This window comes from Mustela lutreola, chromosome X (genome assembly GCF_030435805.1).
Source record: "Mustela lutreola isolate mMusLut2 chromosome X, mMusLut2.pri, whole genome shotgun sequence".
Lineage (NCBI taxonomy): Eukaryota > Metazoa > Chordata > Mammalia > Carnivora > Mustelidae > Mustela > Mustela lutreola.
The window spans coordinates 90,751,704-90,772,589 of NC_081308.1; the positions used below are offsets into that span (position 1 = coordinate 90,751,704).

The following is a 20,886-nucleotide window of genomic DNA, read 5'->3' on the forward strand; positions in this document are numbered from 1 at the left end:
AAGATTTTATTTATTTATTTGACAGAGACAAGCAAAGAGAGAGAGTTTGCACATGCGCGCATATGTGCACAGTCAGGGGGAACAGCAGAGGGAGAGGGAGAAGCAGGCTCTCACTGAGCAGAAAGCCAGATGTGGGCTTCATCCCAGAACCCTGGGATCATGACCTGAGCTGAGTGACTGAGCCACCCAGGTACCTGAAGAAAATAAAATGTTAAGAAAATAATAAGAGAGAGAAAATACATTTACAATACTCTGCTGTACTTATTGATATCGTAAGTTTCATATATTTATTGAAAAAAATCTGCATATAAGTAAACCTGTGCAGTTCAAACGTGTGTTGTTTAAGGGTCAACTATAATTAGGTAAGGGGATTTATGAAGCCTCAGGATTATGATATACCAGCTTATAATGTAAGTTTCATTTATGTAGCTAACACAATTTGAATGCAGATTTATTCTTATATTTTTAAAGATATGGCATTTCTTCATAGTGACCTAAAAGTGACAACTGTCTTTAAACAATATATATAAAGTCCAGCAACAATCTCTTTGTTACTCTTCTTGAAAGAAGAGTAGTTCCTGTGCCCCCCACCCTTGAACTGCAGTATTTGCCCTGAAAATTGTAGCATCTTGATTACAGAAGGCTTCAATCCTAAAGCGCCAAGGTTAAAATAGTATTTATGTAACTCCAGGCTTTATCTGCTCAAAGCCAGAAATATCTGCTGCTGCTTATTCTGAATTCTCTCCAAAAGAAGAAAGTCACACCCAAAATGAATTCTCCAACTTTGAAACACTTGGCTGGTATCAAAACTTTTACAGTGATGGGGTACTCATGCAAATATCAAATCAGAAACTCTCTTCAGTGATCTTTGTCCGGAAAATGATTATTGTCTCAAAATCAAACGTAATGAGCATGATTTTTGTGGCCTAGCAAAATCCCACTAGGCTTGGTGAGAGTTTTACAAAATGTGAGTCTTAATCTTGTCAGTTATCAAATAGTACTTCAAATATTTACACATTTGTAAGTCTCTTAAAACTTTTAAAGCAAATCTAAAGCTGAAGTCTGTGGAAATCGCTAAAGGAGCTCTACAAACAAGCTACATTTCTTCCTTTGGCAATCTTTAGAAATAAATAAATCTTACTGATGAAATTGTGAAGTTGAAGGCTGACTGACATGTTCTCATGATGTTCCCAGCTCTACCCACTCATCACTACTACCAATCTGTGCTAGATTCCCTCTAATCTCAGCCACACCTCTGAACCCTAACTGCTCCAAATTCATCAATCCTTAGGGGTTGTTGAGCCTACTGGTGGTGATTAAGAGTAGAAAGGGAAACAAAATGAAAAGACTTTCAAATAATAACCAGACCACTAATACTTCTCATTTCAGTCTAAAGTCCCTGCTTAGAGACATGGATATGGACTTGCTAATTTTGAAAGTTCTCTCTAGCCTCATGTCTTTATTTTTCTGCCAACACAATGCTGACATAAACTACCCTGTTAGCCATATTGTCTCATCCCTCCACAGCACAGCACAAAGTACTCCCAGATGCTGTTTATGACTGCACTCTTGGTGGCCTTGAAGCATCACTTGATTTGTTTGTTAGGAGAAAGCTGGCATTCAAACAAATGACCAGAAGGAAAAAACTGTGTGAATAAAAAACAAGGTTACCAAATGGACATGAGTGTAGTGAGCGCCTTGTGGCCTTCCGCCACCACAAAACCAATTGAAAAGAAAGAAAGAATGCCTTGGGGATTATGTGGTTTAGATTTGCCAACAGAAGGCGAAGCAAATAACTGAAAGGACAGTGTAGGAAGTGCTGAATAGTTGACAGTCTTTCCACAACAGTTTCCTTAATTGCATGATTAAAAATAAAAATTTTAGCCTAATCAAAATTACAAGGCCATTAAGGACTGTCTTGTATTCTTTCTGGGGAAAAACATAGTAATTAACTGCCACAGAATGATGGATTTTTCCAACACAGCTGTCACAACTGCTATTTTAAATCATTTGTTATGGTTTAAAATGTGTAATCCCCAAGAAATTGATCATTACTGCAATTCAGTACTAATTTTTCAGTGCCTTAACCACTCTGAGTTTTGCATTCAGACCATTAACTAACAGAAGTCAGTCATAAAATACTAAACAACTAATGGTTAATTTTCATGATCACTTATTTTCAACAAGATATTAATTAAAAAATTGTACACTGAATTTTCTAGCATAGCATAAACAGGGGCATTCTCACATCCTCTTCTTTTCATCTTTTTATGTCCACTCCCCCTTTTCCTTTCCTTTTCTTTTTTTTTTAAAGATTTTATTTATTTATTTGTCAGAGAGCGAGCGAGCGAGAGCGAGCACAGGCAGAGTCAGAGGGAGAAGCAGGCTCCCTGCGGAGCAAGGAGCCCGATGTGGGACTCGATCCCATAATGCTGGGATCATGACCTGAGCTGAAGGCAGCTGCTTAACCAACTGAGCCACCCAGGCGTCCCACCTTTTCTTTTCTTCTTTGGTATCTGTACCTTATACTTGACATATCTTTTAACCTTTGTTCATGGCGTGTCATTCATTGGTTCTACCCTACCCTTCAGAATTTGTTAAAATGTTATGCCATATTGGTCCAGTTGATATTCTACCTCTTCCAGGAAGCTTTTCAGTAACTCTATTCATCATTCACTCAACTATTATTTATTAAAATGGTCTTATGTATCAGCCATTGTGATAGACACTAGGGATACCAAAATAAAAGAAATCTATTCCAAGACTTTAAGAACTTTTATGTTTTACCGAATTTTATTGATGGGGTGACTAAATCCTTGATATAACTATGAGCTTCACAACTAGATTTTATTACCTTAATGTATTTTTTCATTATCACTGTCTTATGTAATTAATTTACCCTTTTATTATCAGTGTGGTTCTGTACTTAATAAAAGATTTGTGAAGACTGAGTCCTAGCTAAGACTTATCACCTATTCCCTCTTTTAGCACTAACCCTCTCCCTACTTTCCTTTCCATGACTGTATCTATCCCTTAGATTTGCTAATAGAAATAATTAATAACTGGAACAGTTATTTATCTCCATCTGAACAGGGCCAAAGGAACAGAACAAGCTTACAAAACAAAAATGGAAATCTTAAGATGATGTGTACAAAAAAGAAGTATGGTGGACTGGTTGGTAGTTAGAAGTCAACAAGGCTAATTCTTAAGTGACTAGGATACTGAAAATTTACAATTTTCTTCTGCAATATAGTTTGATTCTGGATCTCTAGTGTATAAATTGACCTGCTATATTACTTTTGAGTTATTCCCCTAAATTGGAAGTAATCTGAAAGGTAGTATTTTGACTTTCCAAGAATAAATTTAAGAAGTTTGGTGTTTAATGAAAACTAGTACAAGTCCACTTGTAAACTAGAGAATTCTTTTATGACTACCCCTTCATTTTTTGTTATGTATATAAAGATATCCCTGCACTGATTTTTGTTTAAAGCAGGCACATATACCTTTTAACAATGTTTTTTTTATGTGCCCAGTATTCTAAATTCAGGAATGTGCCACATTTTCTATTGATAGGATAGACCCAGAATGATAATGTTCAGGTTGGAGGCATTGCAGAGCAATAGAACAGTCATAAAGTGTTTTGCCTGGGGGAAACAGACTAAATAATGCTGCTTATTTGATTATCTAAATTAATTACTTAAGAACACAAATTCTTGCTAAATTGAAATCAACACATTGAGGAATTTATGTTCTTTCCTGGATAATTTCAGGTGGTCCTGGAAAAAGAATACACATTTGTCCCAATTACTGTCTTTTAGACAGCCCTAGAAAATAGTTGTAGGAACATAAATTACTCAGGGATTTGTTTTTTAGGATTTTATTTAAGACCTTCACATGGCAATACATTTTCATTCTCTTAAACCCTTTAAACTGTATTTAAGCTGTATTTGGCACCCAAGGATTCATGTTGACAATTAGCCTTTGCATATGGTTCTATTCTCTAATTGTTTCATGTGTATACATTGTAAAAACTGTAAATTCCTCTAATAAAATCGAGACTTGTCACATTTTGTCTTTTCACTTCTCCAACCACCCACCTCATTTTTACCTCCCTTCACACTTTGAATATCCCTTCTCACTCATTTTTACTTTGTTCTCCATTCCAGGGACAACCTTTCCTGGAACTCTTCAGACTCTAATAATTTCCTTTCTCCACCTTCTGTTTCCACCAACACCTAACTGCTCATTGCTATTCTTGCAGTTATCTAATCTGATCATCTAACTTATGATAAAGTGTTAATGACAAATAATAACTCAGTGTGTCTTTCTCTTAGTTAACATTTGAATAATCAGGGAGGTTTATTACCTTAATAAAATTGAGGACATTATGAATGATTTTTGCACTTTTGCAGGTAGTGGGGTGGAGGGGGATTTTTTTGAGTACTTGACCTTCTGTTGTCCCTTAAATTATATGAGATGCATCTATTAATAATTAAACTTGAATAAGTTGAATGAGCTTGATGACAAGACAAAGAACTGCCTGAGGTGAAGATATAGATTACTTGATTCTGAATGTCAGTAGGTTTAAACTTCACGTCCAGAATGGCTACAAATCATTGTTACTACATATCATCTTCTGTTATTCAAATATGAGAGGGTCTGTGAACTTACACAATAGATTTAAGCAACAGTTTCTTTTCTTATAATAGGAATAGGGGCTAGGAGAATTTTCTTCTCTTTGCTTTGTGATGCTTGAGAATTTATTAAAAAGTCATACATTGCATGCAAACTCTGTTTCAGGAATCTTTGCTAATACAGTGAAACTAGTGACTCCTGCATGATACTAGTGGTATTATTGATTGTAGGGGAAAAAGCAGAGAAAAGCCCACATCTATAGTTTAAGACTTTCTGTGTGATTTTACTGTATAATATTCACAAAGACCAGCAAAAACTGTGAGGTTATTTAACACTCAATCTAGAATTCAAAACCAAACTTCTTTTTTTTAATATCTCTACGTGTCTTTTCAACAAATGGTGTTTAAAATTAATTTCTTATAAAACATATACTGCAAATGAAAAAAAGGTACATTCTAGAAATTGGATTTGCTGGTTTTGGTTCAACATCTCATTGAGGGAGACGACCTATGACAACATGGCCTTCAGTTGAGATCACAGAACAGCTTCTATATGGCCAGTGAACCACAAGGTGGCACCACTGAACAATTAGTTTATCTCAAGATGACTTCTAGATCTCTGGATAAACGCTGGAAGATAGTGTTACCCCTTAGCAAAACTAACATCAAACACTTCTAATGAATAGAGTATGAAAGAGAAAACTTGTAACTTTACCTTGGAGAAACTTGGCAGACATCACTTTCACCAAATACTCAAGATTAACATCACTGGTGATCAGTCATGGTCATACCAAATACTCCTGGTGTGATGTGGTGAGAAGGGCACTTCACCTCTCTGATGTTCTTTTCCCAAACCCATAACCTCAGTCTAATTATGAGAAAACATCAGACAAACGCAAAGTGAGGTATGCTGTACAAAATACTTGACCAGTACTTTTGAAAACTGTCAAGGTCATGAAAAACAAGAAATACTAAGAAACTATCACAGATTGAAAGGGCCTAAGGAGGTATAATGGCTAAATGGAATGTAAAATCCCAGTCTGAGACTTACAAGAAGGATATTAGTGAAAAAACTGGGGAAATAGGAATAAGGACTACAATGTGGTTAAGAGTAATAATATTGATTCTTACTTGTGACAATTGTGCTGTGGTCATATAGGATGATAACATTAAAATAATAATAATAAAAATATGTTAACATTAGAAGCAGTTAGGATAAACTGGAGGATAAACAGAAATGGTCTGTATGATCTTTGAAACTATTCTTGAAATCTAAAATTATTTGAAGTGAAAACTTACATGTCAAGGAATTCTCAAAAATACTAGGTTAACAAGCAAAAATTTTCCATTTTTTTACTTAAATTCAATTATCCAACATGTAGTACATCATTAGATTCAGATGTAGTGTTCAATAATTCATCAGTTGTATGTGACACTCAGTGCTCATCACATCACGTGCCTTCCTTAATGCCCATCACCCAATCTTGAAAAATGGTTAGGCATATTAAACCAGATATGGTTTCAAGATCTGGAGTTTAATTCCTCTATAGACACAGTGAATATGTTTACCAAACCCCACATTAGGATACTTTGTCTGACAAAATGTGTTCATGCAACTCTCAAGTGAGATAATAAATCACAGGTAATAAGAACCAAGTTGGTTATCTCTGTTCTATGGCCTTTGGTGACATCTTTTAAAGACATTCCGTTATCTCACTAAATGTGTGTCATGAGTATGATAACTGTGTATTCTAACCTAGCCTTTTAAAAGCTCTGTGGTTTACTAACCACTGGTCATATGAGACAACATATGGCTATTATCCTTCCTAATGTGCCACATATTTGAGTAACACAGAATAGAAATTTGGCCCATAAGTATCCTCTTAGAGTCAAAGAAGGAAATATTTTTAACTCCTTTAAGGATGTATGAGAACCAGTTTTCAAGCTGTCATATTTGTGCATACAGATGTGGGAAAATTTTGACTAACTAGGCTTTTATAAATGATTAGGAAAACAATAATTTGTAAGTCAAAATAAAATAATTAATTTTAAATAATAAAAACTTGGATGCCTCAGTGTCTTAGTGGGTAAAAGCCTCTGCCTTCTGCTTAGGTCATGATCTCAGGATCCTGGGATCAAGTCCTGCATCAGGCTCTCTGCTCAGCGAGGAGCTTGCTTCCTCTTCTCCCTCTCTCTCTCTCTGCCTGCCTCTCTGCCTACTTGAGATCTCTGTCTGTCAAATAAATAAAATCTTTTAAAAAATAATAAATACAATAAATAAAATAAGTTTTAAAACAATAATTTGTAAGAGCAAAATTTAAAAAAAAATGTGTATTTTCTCCCAGAGATGCAAGTGAACATGGGAGTTTCCAACATATTCACATGTCCACATACAAAAGAATGAAATTGAACCCCTGTTTTACACCATTCACAAAAATTAACTCAAAATGTATTAAAGATTTAAATAACCTGAAACTTGAATATCCTAGAAGAAAGCATAGGAGTGAGGTATGCTGTACCTCACTTGAGGAAAATCTTCTTGACATTGGTCTTGGTAACACTTTTTTGGGTATGACACCAAAAGCACAAGCAACAAAAGCAAAAATAAATAAGTGAGACTACATCAAACTAAAATTTCTGCACAACAAAAGAAATCATCAACAAAATAAAAAGGCATCATATAGAATGGTAGAAAATATTTGCAAACCATCTATCTGATAAGGGGTTATTTATTCTCTCACAGTTCTCAAGGCTAGAAGGCTACAGGGCCATTTTCCTCCTGAAAGTTCTAAGGAAGAAGATTTTTTCCCTCTTCATAGCTTCTAGTGGTTGTCAGCAATCCTTGGAATCCCGTGGTTTATCGCTGCATCACTCCAGTTTCTTCTGTCTTCACATTGCTATCAAATTTTTGTGTCTGTGTCCATGTCTCTGTGTCCAAATCTCCCTCCCCTTTCTCTTGCCAAGACTGCAATCACTGGCCACTGTAATCCAGTATGACCTCATTTAACTTGATTACATGTGCAAAGACCTTATTTTCAATTAAGGTCACATTCTGAAATTATGCATTAATCTAAATTTGGGAGAGACACTATCTAACTCACTGTAGCCCCCAAATCAATTCTTCTGCTAGATAAGGCATTATATTTTCAGTTGAAACCTTACTCCTGTAAATATAAAACTGAATTTTTTCTATGACTACAAGTTGAAATATTTTTAATGATTTTATTTATTTAGAGAGAGAGAGAAAGAAAGAGAGTGGGAGAGTAGGGGGAGAGCTGGGGGAGACAGAGTGAGAGAATCTCAAGCAGATTCTTCCCTGATCATGTAGCCCCCACCTGGAGATCAGTCTCATGACCCTGTGTTCATGAGCTGAGCTGAAACCAAGAGTTGGATGCCTGACTGTGCCTCCCAGGTGTCCCTATAAGTTGAAACATTTTAAAAAGCACCAGCCACAAAATGAAAGCTCTGATTCCAAACATCTATGTCCTTTTTTTAAAAATTTATAAATCTATAACTTGTACTTGCATTTAGGATAAGACTAAATTTTTAGAATTCATAATGTTTTCAATAAGAAAGAATCTTTTGGGGGCCCCTGGGGTTCAGTTAAGTGTCTGGCTTGGTTTAAGCTCAAGTCATGATCTCAGGGTCCTGAGATAGAGCCCTGTATGGGGCTCCATGCTCAGTGCAGAGTTCTTCCCCCTTTGTTCCTCCTCTTGTTTCCATTCTCACTCTCTAAAATAAATAAATAAATAAAATCTTAAAAAAAAAAAAAAAAAAAAAGAATCTTTCAGGACTTCTTCCTTCCATAAATATCATTGGTTCTCATGACTGAAGGCTTGCTAAACAGTTTACAGGTCATTGGATTACTTATGTATCACTCTTACCTGTGATCCTTATGGGGAAAAAAAAAAACCTTGTTTGGTGTATAAGAGGAGTCCACTGGGAATATATGTCTACACAATACCACATAATCAGTTGAAAAATGTTGAGTATTAACATCGCCTTTTCTCCTATCTTCAATCTGAAATTTTTACTTTTCATATAGATGCTCTGGTGCCATGTAAATCAACTTAAAGATACTAAGAAATCAGTGCTTTCAAATGGGCAGTTATGTCCACTATTTTAATACAAACACAAAAAAGGAAAACTACTCCTTAAACTTGCTTGATTTTTCAAGTGAGCCAGTTGAAATTCCTTTAAATATTCATAGTTTAGGGGTGCCTGTGTGACTCCATTCGTTAAACACTGAACTCATGATTTCAGCTCCGGTCATGGTCACATGGGTCTTGGAATAAAGCCCCGCATGGGGATGATTTAACAATTCTATACATTACTCAGTGCTCTTCAAGAGAAGTGCACTTTTAATTCCTTTTACCTATTTCACCCATCCTCCCACCTCCCCTTTAGTAACCATCAGTTTGTTCTCTATAGTTAAGAGTCTATTTTTTTATTTTTTTAATTTTTTTTCTCATATGTTTTGTTTCTTATATTCCACATATGAGAGAAATTATGTGGTATTTGTCTATCTCTGACTTATTTCACTTAGCATTATACTGTCTAGTTCAGTGTTATTGCAAATAGCAAGATTTCCTTTTTTATTGCTGAATAATATTCATATATATACATATATATCCATCTTCTTTATCTATTCATCCATGAATACTTCTTGATTATATGGATAGCATTTAATGTTTATTACTATCCTGTGTTTCAGGGACTCCATGAAAAAACTGGTGCATTTACAGCTGTTAAAGTGATGAATGCTCGTAAGGTAATATATCTTGTCCATATTCTGTTCACTTAATGGACTATGGTATTGAGATAAACAGCTCGGAAAATATTTGTTTTTTAATCATTATTATAGATAATTATAATTATGTTAATCTGGATTTTTATATTTGTCATTTAATATTAATTCTGTTAGTATAGTATCTTTGTTATAGATTTAATATATTTACACATAAAAAAATGTTTCACAGTGAAAGGTCCACATATTTTGGCATTCTATAAGAATGAAGAAAATATCTATATTCCTGACTATTTCTAGTTGATTATCTGTTTCTAGGGATAGCAAAGAGGAGAGTTCCTCTAATATTATGTTCATCCTTCTGTGTTTCATCACATATTTTTCCCTGTCCCAACGTTTCCTTTTGAGAACTGAGACCATTAGATTCTCTGTGATGGGTAGAAGGAAAGAACTTGTCAAAGATGTACATTTTTCAGGCATTTTCTGACTGATGAGCAAGAGAGACAGTTTAACTGGAACTGTTCCTGCTAGCATTCATAAATTTGGGTCATGGTTCATAGCATATTGTCATAGAATTTGCTAAGCACTGATTTCTGTCTTCTTTCTTCAGCATGACTGCCTCACTTTCTCAAGATAATATTAGCATGAACATAGAAAAGGTCAAAAAATTTTCACTTCACTATACCCTAAAGAAAAATGATCAAATGTTATGATTGAAAAACTATATATATTCACTGAACTGTTGTCAATGTCATAAACTTCTTTTCCAATTTGTGCAGGGAGTTAATTGCTGAAATGATTTAAGGAGTTTTACGTCTTTTATTTTAACAATAAACGTCAAATGTTGAAAAAAATGTTGCAAACCAATGTGAATTTCAAGAGCTTTTGAAGTTTTGTGGATTTATTTTGCCCTACAAACCATGGCTTCCAAATAATAAACCTAGTACTTTTTGAGTGCTACCTTCTAAAATACTTATTTCCTTATTTTGACTTGAAAGAACTTTCACCTACATTTAATCTACATTTTAGATACTTTAACTTTTGAAATATTCAGAAAGTGTGTTCAGCCCATAAATAATATCAATTACTTTGTTTTGTAAGGAGAAATAACACTTTACTAACATTAAATTGTAATTTTCCCATCAATATGGCAGTTAAATCTGTTACTGTGAATTTAGTGCCAAGTTTCTGTATATATAAGAATCTTATTTAAGTAAAATTATTAGTGAAAATTCAGAGGAAGAATATCATGTTACTCTTCCATTTAGTGCCAAGAGAACACAAAACAATTAAATAAATCATTTTCAGAGTGTACCAATGTATCTAATAACATTTTGTTCTTGGTTTTACAGACTGCTTTACCTGAAATAGGAAGGAGAGTGAGAGTGAATAAATATCAAAAGTCTGTCGGATGGAGATACAGTGTGAGTACTGAAAGTCCCCATTAGCTCTCAAGTTGTCTTTCCTTTAATTTTCAAATTTAACCCTTTGTATCATTATCTCTAGAAGGCTGCCACTAACCTGGAAGTGATAACATGCTATCTTTTAACACATTCACATAGATTCAATCATTACATTTGAACACTAACATCTGTCAGAAAGCTGGAGCTAGAAGAAATGTTTCCCTGAACAGGTAAGTATTGACAGCAGGTGAAGGATGGATTATATCTACAGAGCATAGAGCCCTGTGGCTGAGAAGCAACACAAAAAATAACAAAACCAAGAGAAGATTTTGCCTTAAATTGGCCTTTTCAGGTCTTTTTTAACACCTTTATAGGATATTTCAGACTGGTTATTCCCCTAGTATGATTCTAAGAAGCATTGCTAAATGAAGACTACTCTTTTTTGTTGTAAGAACAATAGCAGACAAAACCATAGGTTATCCAGCCTAAAAGTCTTCCTGGCCATAGTACTCAAAAGTATAAAAGAGTCTGAAGATACTTTCTACTTGAAGCTTTTTAACTGTCTTACAAAGCAGTCTCCATGACTCTAATAATTTTCTGGCTCTTAAATAAGATCAGACAAATAAAATTCTTTTTTGGTAGATATTAGTGATCTATCAGAATATTCTGTGGACCTAAAAGCAGAATTCCTGCTCTTATCAATATAATTCATTGATATTTTTTTTTCCTACTTTCCTCCTTAGTTATCTGGTATTTGAATATTTTTCAACCTTTTTTGTCTTAATATATATGATCTCAGGATGTAAAATAACTTTTTCCACTAACACAATCACATTCAGAAAAACTTTGTATTTATATTAGAAAAGTATTGATAAATAGCTTCATGATCCATCTAGTAAGCACCAGGCTCTTGTTTTGTTTAGAGTGTATCTCAGGAGACAAAGCATATCCAAATGAAACAGATAGTACTGATTAATAGCATGCTTTGGTAGATCAAGAAGCTGCAAAGGGTAAAAAATGAAAAATATAATTGTCTGACTAATTTTGCTTTCATCAAATATTTCTGTTAATAAATCCCCTTCTTCCCCAAACCCTTTCTGGTATTCTTTCCACAGGGAAAAATATTTCAGTTCTACAATTGGGTGAAATTATAAAAGAAGTTGTGGTATCTTTGAGCTGCCTCTTTTTGACAAAAATTAGGATATTCATGCTACTCTGGGATGACCTGGCCCTGAGCCAGGAAATGCTATAGCATCATATTACTAGGATATGTGTGAGAGTTTTAAATTACCCGCTTGACCTGATGGATATAATGTACTTATGTGTTTCTCAAAAGCTCGACTTCCTGTTAATTGAGAATGGCAAACACACTAATGCTTTCCAAACATATCTGATCTTAGTTTATTGGTTTTGGGGGAGTTTACATTTATGTGGGAAACTCACTCTTAAAAGTTTCTTTAGTTGGGAACTTTGAACTCTATGATTATATATTTTAGTAAGAAAAATAACTACTAGCTGATCAGCCAGTTAGCATCTCTAATCATCTTGAATCCTTTGGGATAAGTTTGTGACTTGCATACACATCTCTTTGAGTCAGGGGTTTATGGAAATAGCAATAATGTGGAAGTTCAAACACACAAGTTTAAAGCCCATGTCTATCACTAAATGGCTAAGAAATACTTGAAAAACTGGTCCTGTCTCTCTAGGCCTCAGATTCCTCATAGGTAAAATGGCACCAGCATATTTGGCCTACTTATAAACAGGGTTAAAAATGTGGTCAAATGCAACTGCATAGCTTCCTGGAGCCCAGCCATTCTATTCTTGCTTGGGGACATTAACTTTCTAAATCAGAAAGAAAGAAGAAAAAAGCTCTTTGATAATCAAACTACCAAATAAATTAAAGGACTCTGTCTGGCCCCTGCTTCTTTTACATGTTCTTTTTGTTCTTACCCTCACACCATCATCTCATTCCTATGGATCACACTCTATGAATTCATATTCCTGTCAGCACAACTATGGTGTCTTTCTAGGAACTTAGAGCGTACATACAGAATTGGTAGTTCCTGAGGTTTTTTTCTATATGACGGCAGATGTTGTTACCACTTCAAAGGACAACCACATCAGAGGGAAAGCAGAAAGTTCAGTGTTCCTATATGGAAAGATTTAGTCACAAGGATCAACTTTTAGCTTTGTGGAAAACAGGTTAACAGATTTCAAAGGGAGCTTATTAACTGAGCTTCCTTGGGAAGCTGGGATGAGACTGGAACTTGAACTTCTATATAATTCTCATGCTACAAGCTGATTGTTTTATTTATTTCTGCCTTTATTACATAATAAATACAGAGAGAGAAACTGTCATTGGGTTTCCAGCTGGAGAAACCAGGTCCCTCTCCTTCCCCCAAAGACAAATAGATGTCTAGATTTATTTTCTAGTTGTTGAATATTTATGGATAAATCCACTGGAAAATTCCAGAGAAATGTCAAAGAATGTTCTGCAGCAGCTAGTCATTTCTCTGAGATTTCAAACTTTTTCCAAGATATATTATGAATACTTGGGGACATTTCAGAACCTAGTTCTTTGCCTTATATTTATTTCATACCTATTTTTAAAGTCTAACCACACTGTTGCTAAATATTTAAAAAAATGTCCATCTCTTCTATAGGGTCTCAGAGAATAAGCTAAAAAGGAAAATGATAACTGACTAGATACATTCAATTACCTACTAATTTCAGCTAAAAGATGTATTTTCCCCTACCCCTAGGTCATCAAGTCAAGCTAATAGAGGGAAATTTGGGGGAGAACTAAAGATAGAAGTTAGTTCCCTAATTACTTTACATGCCAATTGACCCTTTTCTGATTCATTGCCTCAGAGAAGTCAAAGGTATCCTTTTTCACTGGATTTCAGAACAGGAACTCAACTATTTTTAATTAAAAAGTCTTCTATTTTTAGTTTTTTGAGGAACCTCCATACTGTTTTCCACAGTGGCTATACCAATTTACATTCCTGCCAACAGTGCATAAATGTTCCTCTTTCTCCATATCTTTTCCAACATTTGTTATTTCTTGTTTTTTTTTTTAATTTAGCCATCCTACTAGGTAAAATAAGTCAGACTCAGAAAGACAAATACCATATGATCTCACTCATGTAGAATCTAAAAAAACAAATGAATAAACAAACAGCAGAGTCAAACCTATAAATACAGAAAACAAAGTGATGGTTACCAGAGGGGAGAAAGTGAAGGGATGGGTAAAATAAGTGAAGGGGATTGGGAGATACAGGCTTCCATTTATGAGATGAAGAAGCCACAGGGATGAAAGGTGAGGATAGGGAATGCAGTCAATGGTATTATAATAGCGCTGTGTGGTGAAGGATGGTATCTATACTTGCGGTAAGCATAGCGTAACATATAGAGAAGTTGAATCACTATGTCATATGCCTGAAACTAATGTAACATTGTATGTCAACTATACTCAAAATTTTTTTTATCTTTTTTTTAATATAATTTTTTATTTTTTATAAACATATATTTTTATCCCCAGGGGTACAGGTCTGTGAATCACCAGGTTTACACACTTCACAGCACTCACCAAAACACATACCCTCCCCAATGTCCATAATACCACCCCCTTCTCCCAAACCCCCTCCCCCCAGCAACCCTCAGTTTGTTTTGTGAGATTAGGAGTCACTTATGGTTTGTCTCCCTCCCAATCCCATCTTGTTTCAAGAATATACTCAAATTTTTAAAAAAATAAATAAAAATTACACTTTTTGGTCAAATAGTATTTATTTACGTACTACAACATATATTTACTTTGTATAAGAGTACTCTTGAAAAGGTTATATAAATTGAACTTTTATAGATGCAGTAGAACTTTTTTATTTATAATCAAATGACGTTTAGAGCTAGTAGGAATTCAAAGGACCCATGTGGTTAATCATTTGTCAAGTATAATCACTTCCTGAGTCATTTCATATCACCCTCAACTTCATTATGCACTATCCTGTATTTATCAATGGTTGTCATTCATGTATGTGAATCTTATTTCCTGGTAATTAAGGGGATATGATATCTAAATGATATCTAAATGCATAAACTAATGATATGCTCACTGGAAATTCCTAAACAATTTAAGTTACTTTTTTAAAGTTAACATTTTAGAATATTTTTCTTCAATGCATTACACCTCTATACACATAAAGTGTGATGATTTTTAAATTATTGAGAAGCAAAGAGCTTTTCTTAGATTGGCTCAAATAGTTACAGATAGATTATGGAACATATGGAAACTACTTGGTTGTCATGGTATAAGGGGACAGCTGAATCTTAGGGAGAGAATAATTTCTCATTCCCTCCAGTATAATAAAAGTGATGGAAACAGAAGTTGCTGATGTTTGTAGATTAGGGCAAGAAGTGGAGAAAGCTGCATAGTTCTGATAACACTCAAATGGAAATGAGAAGGTCAAGCAACAAAGATACTGTATGATAATACCCTGCATTTATAACATTCTTCTTTCAAAGACTCCAAAGGACTTTCAATTAATTGTCCCATTTAGCTCCACTAATGTTCCATGGAGATAAATAATGGCTACCAACTTCCATCAGGTTTCTGAGGATAAATTCAACGTCTGGAAGACAAAGTGAATTTCCAACTGGTAGTTGTTAGTGGGGGTAAAACCTAGGTGTCCTAATGTCCAGTGTAGATGTTCTTTTATTTATTTATTTATTTATTTATTTATTTATATAGAGTGAGAAAGAGAGGTAGGGAAGGAAGAAGCAGAAGGAGAGGGAGAAAGAGAATCTTAAGCTTAAGTTCCACACTGGGAACCTGAGATCATGACCTGAGCCCAAACCAAGAGTTGGATGCTTAGCTGACTGAGCCACGCAGGTGTCCCTAGATGCTCTTTTCTGATGACATCATACTATCTTTCACTAAAAATGTCTCTTGAAATTATGTATTCTACCTTGGAAATCCCATTCGAAAGGGTGGCTTCAATTATCACTATAGAGATAATCCTCAAAAATAATACCTTTGCCCCTGACCTGTCCCCTGAGTGCATACCCATATCTTTAATCTGCACAATTCTATGCATCCATAAAAAGGAAATGCATTTATGTTTATTGATATAGAAACATGCAATTTAGGTATTGGGTAAGACATGCAAGTTGCAGAGTAGTGAGATATGTATATATTCTGGAGAAATAAAAATAACTGGAGAAATAAAAATGACTGAAGGAATATACACTCAACTGTTACCACTAGTAGAAGGACATTTAGTAAGTGTATAGTATTTACATGTTTTACTTTACATATATAAATACATTTTATCCATATGTATCACTGTTGTGATTAAGAAAACCAATGACTTTAAGCATATCTTTACAAAAGATTAGCACAGATCAAACCTGTATCTTAAAAATCCAATGAGTCATAAACCAAGTCAGTGTGGTACAGACATAAGGATAGACATACAGATCAGTGGAATAGGACTATTTCCATATGTCTATGGTTAATGGATTTTTTAAAATTTTATTTTATTTTTGCAGTGTTCCAAGATTCATTGTTTATGCACCACAACCAGTGCTCCATGCAATACGTGCCCTCCTTAATATCCACCATCAGGCCCTCCCAACCCCCCACCCCACCCCCTCCAAAACCCTCAGTCTGTTTCTTAGAGTCCACAGTCTCTCATGGTTTGTCTCCTCCTCCGATTTCCCCAAACTCACTTCTCCCCTTCTTCACCCAATGTCCTTTGTGTTATTCCTTATGCTCCACAAGTCAGTGAAACCATATGATAATTGACTCTCTCTGCTTGACTTATTTCATTCAGCATTGACAAGGTTAAAAAGACAATTCACGGAGAAGAATAATCTTTTCAACAAATAATGCTGAGACAACTAGATGTTCCCGTGTAAAAAATGAACTTACACCCCTTGTTTTTATGAAGATTAGTTCAAAATGATCAAAGGCTTAAATGTGAGAATTAAAACAATAAAACATGTAGAAGAAAACATTTGGATAAATCTTCATCACTTTAGATTTGGCAATGGATCCTTAGATATGACACCAAAAGTACAAACAAAAAAGACAAGAAATCAATAAATCAGACTTTACCAAAATTAAAAATTTTGTTTCTCAAAAGACACTATCAAGATCAGAATGGGAGAAAATGTTTGCAAATCATACACCTTATAAAGTATTTAGATCTAGAATATATAAATAAATCTTACAATTCATAATAAAAAGACAAATAACCCAATTAGAAAACAAAGGCAAAGATTTTCAATTAGACATTCAATTAGACATTCCTCTGAAGATCGTACACAAATGGCTAATGAGTACATGAACAGATCATTGATGTGATTAGTCATCAAGGAATTACAAGGGAAAATCACAATGTGATTAAAAACCACTAGGATGGCTAAAGTGATAAAACAGAAAATAGTAAGTGTTGATGAGGGTATGGAGAAATTAAAATTATCATTACCGTTGGGAATAAAAATAGGTATAGCACTTGGGAAACAATTTTGGTATTTTGTCAAAATGTTAAATATGGAGTTACCATTTGACCTAACAATTTAATTCCGAGGTATATACCAAAAAGATATAAAAACATATATTTATACAAAAACATGATATGAATGTCCACAATAGCATTATTTGTAATAGCCAAAAGGTGGGAATAACCTAAATATCTATCAGTTAATGAGTGAAAAATGAATAAAATAGTGATATGCTGTATAAGGGGATAACTTTCAGAAAAAAATCACGGAAGTCCACATACTATATGGTTTTCATTTATATAACATGTTCAAGATAAATATATCTAAAGAAATAGAAAATATATTATGGGTTCAATAAAGCTGGGATGTGTGTGTGGCAGAATTTGGGAGTGATAACTAAAGAGTTAAAAGTTTCCTTTGGGGAGATAAAAATGTTTTAAAGTAGATTGTGGTGATGGTTGCATAATTCTGTAAATATACTAAAAACCATTGAATTTTATACTTTATAGATTTTATTTATTTGCTTGTCAGAGAGAGAAAAAGATAGCATGAGGGTACAAGCAGGCAGAGTGGCAGGCATAGGTGGAGAGAGAAGCCGGCTCCCTGCTGAGCAAGGAGCCTGATCTGGGACTCGGTCCTTGGACCCCGGGATCATGACCTGAGCCAAAGGCAGTGGCTTAACCAACTGAGCCACCCAGGCATCCCGAATTTTATACTTTAAATGGATAAATTATATAGTTTATAAATTATCTCAATAAGACTGTTACAAAATAAACAAAAATATAATGATTCTATTCAGTGAAAAGTTTAAACAGCGGCCACTGCTGCTTGTATAAGGTTCATATTTTGAGAAACACTGAATTTAAAGGATCTTCAGTTAAGCTTTATTTTCTCCCAGATTTCCAGTTAACCAGAGGTCTTCATTCTCTGACATTTCTAAATGAGACTTTATTATAAATTGCTCTGTGAGGTAATGGGTAGTCATAGGATTTCCCTTGTTTTACCATAAGTTAGGATCCCACAGTTATTAACTGGCATAGCTTAAGAACTTTATCATCTATTGTCTATTCTTATTCTACAGGATGAGGAAGAGGATCTCAGGACTGAACTCAACCTTTTGAAGAAGTACTCTTTCCACAAAAATATTGTATCTTTCTATGGTGCTTTTTTCAAGCTGAGCCCCCCTGGCCAGAGGCACCAACTTTGGGTATGTATTTAATTACCTTGATCTTACTTCCTAAGACTTAGTCTCATCTGAGGAAATAAATTTTCATAAACCTAGATGTCACTTTTGTGTACCTACAGGAAAATTTAAGAACTCAACTGCTTAAAGTAGTGTGACAAAGTGTGTTCTGATTCCTGGAGATGGGAGTGATAAATATGGAATGATTTCAGGAAACTGAAGTTCCTGGTGAGGGACTTCAGAGTAAAATAAGGAAGGACTCAAATGAATACTGGGAATATCTAACATATTTCTTAAATATAGTTTTGCTATATTTAACGCTTTTAACTTTTTATGTACATTTACTGGTATATTAGAGGTATGGACTTGCAAATGGTGACTGGATAAGTATAAATTCAAATTAGTGTTTGGTATTAACGTAGGGGTGCATTTAATTGTTTTTAAGTATATGTACTTATGTTTAAACATAACTCCTAGCCGTTCTTTTCTAAATGGTTAGTTAGGTGACTTTTCCTTTTACTTTGTCATTTTATGTCTATACTATCACAAATTACTAATCAATGAGATGTAAATTTTAGAGGGCATCTAAAACCTACACTACCATTGGCAGAATTGTTGTTGCTTCCCACTATAGCAGAAACAGTCAAATTACAAGAATATGAGTTTTGGTCAAAGATATGCTTATTTAAAAGGGGATATTTAGAACATAAGTGAAGTCAGTATACACTTGCCAGCTACATTTCCATTTCCAGGTCAAGTCAAGAATAGCATTGCTTTTTCTAAAATAATAACTAAGAATTTTCAGAATTTTCAGTTTTTAAGGAAAGATTGTTACACTTCATATAATGGGCTTTAGGAAGAATATGGACATTATAGAAAGGTTTTCAACAAGGGATTGAATTGAAATCATGGTGTTTAAACTTTAGCATGCATGAGAATCTCTTGGAAAGCCTGATAAAATACAGATGGCTGAGCTCCACCCCTAGAGTTTCTGATTTAGTTGGTGTGGGCTGTGGGTCCATGAATCTGAACTTAACAAGTTCATAGGTGATATTGATGCTACTGGTCTGGGTACCACACCTTGAGAACCTCAGATCTTCACTTTAACCCTATTTTCTTCCAAATATCCAGCTAAGTATATTTTCTATTTTCTGACAACTCCAGTTGACATTTTACTAACTATTGCTGCATAGCTTTAATGGCTACTGGTATATTTTTGGCACACAAAAACTAAAGACTGTAGTCAGAGATACAGAAGGACACTACATAATTCTTAAAGGGACTATACACTAAGATGATCTAACAATTATAAATATCTATACCCCCAATATGGGAGCAGCCAATTACATAAGAAAACTGTTGATCAAGATAAAGAGTCATATTGATATGAATACACTAATCGTAGGAGATCTTAACATGCCTCTCTCAGAAATAGATCATCGAAGCTGAAAATCAATAAAGAAACAAGAGCATTGAATGACACATTGGACCAGATGGACCTCATAGATATATACAGAACATTCCACCCTAAAGCAACAGAATACTCATTCTTCTCAAGTGCACATGGAACCTTCTCAAGAATAGACCACATACTGGGTCACAAATCAGGACTCAGGCGATACCAAAAGACTGAGATTATTCCCTGCATATTCTCAGATCACAATGCTTTGAAACTGGAGCTCAATCACAAGGAAAAGTTCTGAAGGAACTCAAACACCTGGAAGCTAAAGACCACCTTGCTTAAGAATGCTTGGATCAACCAGGAGATCAAAGAAGAACTGAAAAATTCATGGAAACCAACGAGAATGAAGACACTTCGATCCAAAACCTATGGGATACAGCAAACGCAGCTCTAAGGGGGAAATACATAGCCATCCAAGCCTCCTTCAAAAAAATAGAAAAATCCAGAATACACCAGCTGTCTCTACACCTTAACGAAGTGGAGAATCAATAGCAAATCAAACCAACTCCACACATAAGAAGGGAAATAATCAAGATTAGAGCTGAGATCAATGAGGTAGAAACCAGAGATACAGTAGAACATATCAATGAAACTAGAAGCTGGTTTTTTGAAAGAATCAATAAGATCGATAAACCATTGGCCACACTAATCCAAAAGAAAAGAGAGAAAGCCCAAATTCATAAAATTATGAATGAAAAGGAAGAGATCACAATGAACACCAAGGAAGTAGAAACAATCATCAGAAGTTATTATCAACAGTTATATGCCAATAAGCTAAGCAACCTAGAAGAAATGAATGCATTCCTGGAAAACTATAAACTCCGAAAATTGAACCAGGAAGAAATTGACAACCCGAATAGACCGATATCTAGTAACGAGATTGAAGCAGTGATCAAAAACCTCCCAAAAAACAAGAGCCCAGGACCTGACAGATTCCCTGGGGAATTCTACCA

General features: G+C 34.6%; 1 protein-coding gene across 1 annotated transcript in view; it reads left to right on the forward strand.

Moving 5' to 3' along the window:
- The window catches only part of NRK (Nik related kinase), a 135,417-nt gene that overhangs the window by 55,334 nt on the left and 59,197 nt on the right, over positions 1-20,886 (forward strand). Inside the window, exons 3-5 of the mRNA XM_059158136.1 lie at positions 9,349-9,405; positions 10,734-10,805; positions 18,370-18,495. Coding sequence (XP_059014119.1) covers positions 9,349-9,405; positions 10,734-10,805; positions 18,370-18,495 — 255 coding nt within the window. The remainder of the gene's footprint in view (positions 1-9,348; positions 9,406-10,733; positions 10,806-18,369; positions 18,496-20,886) is intronic.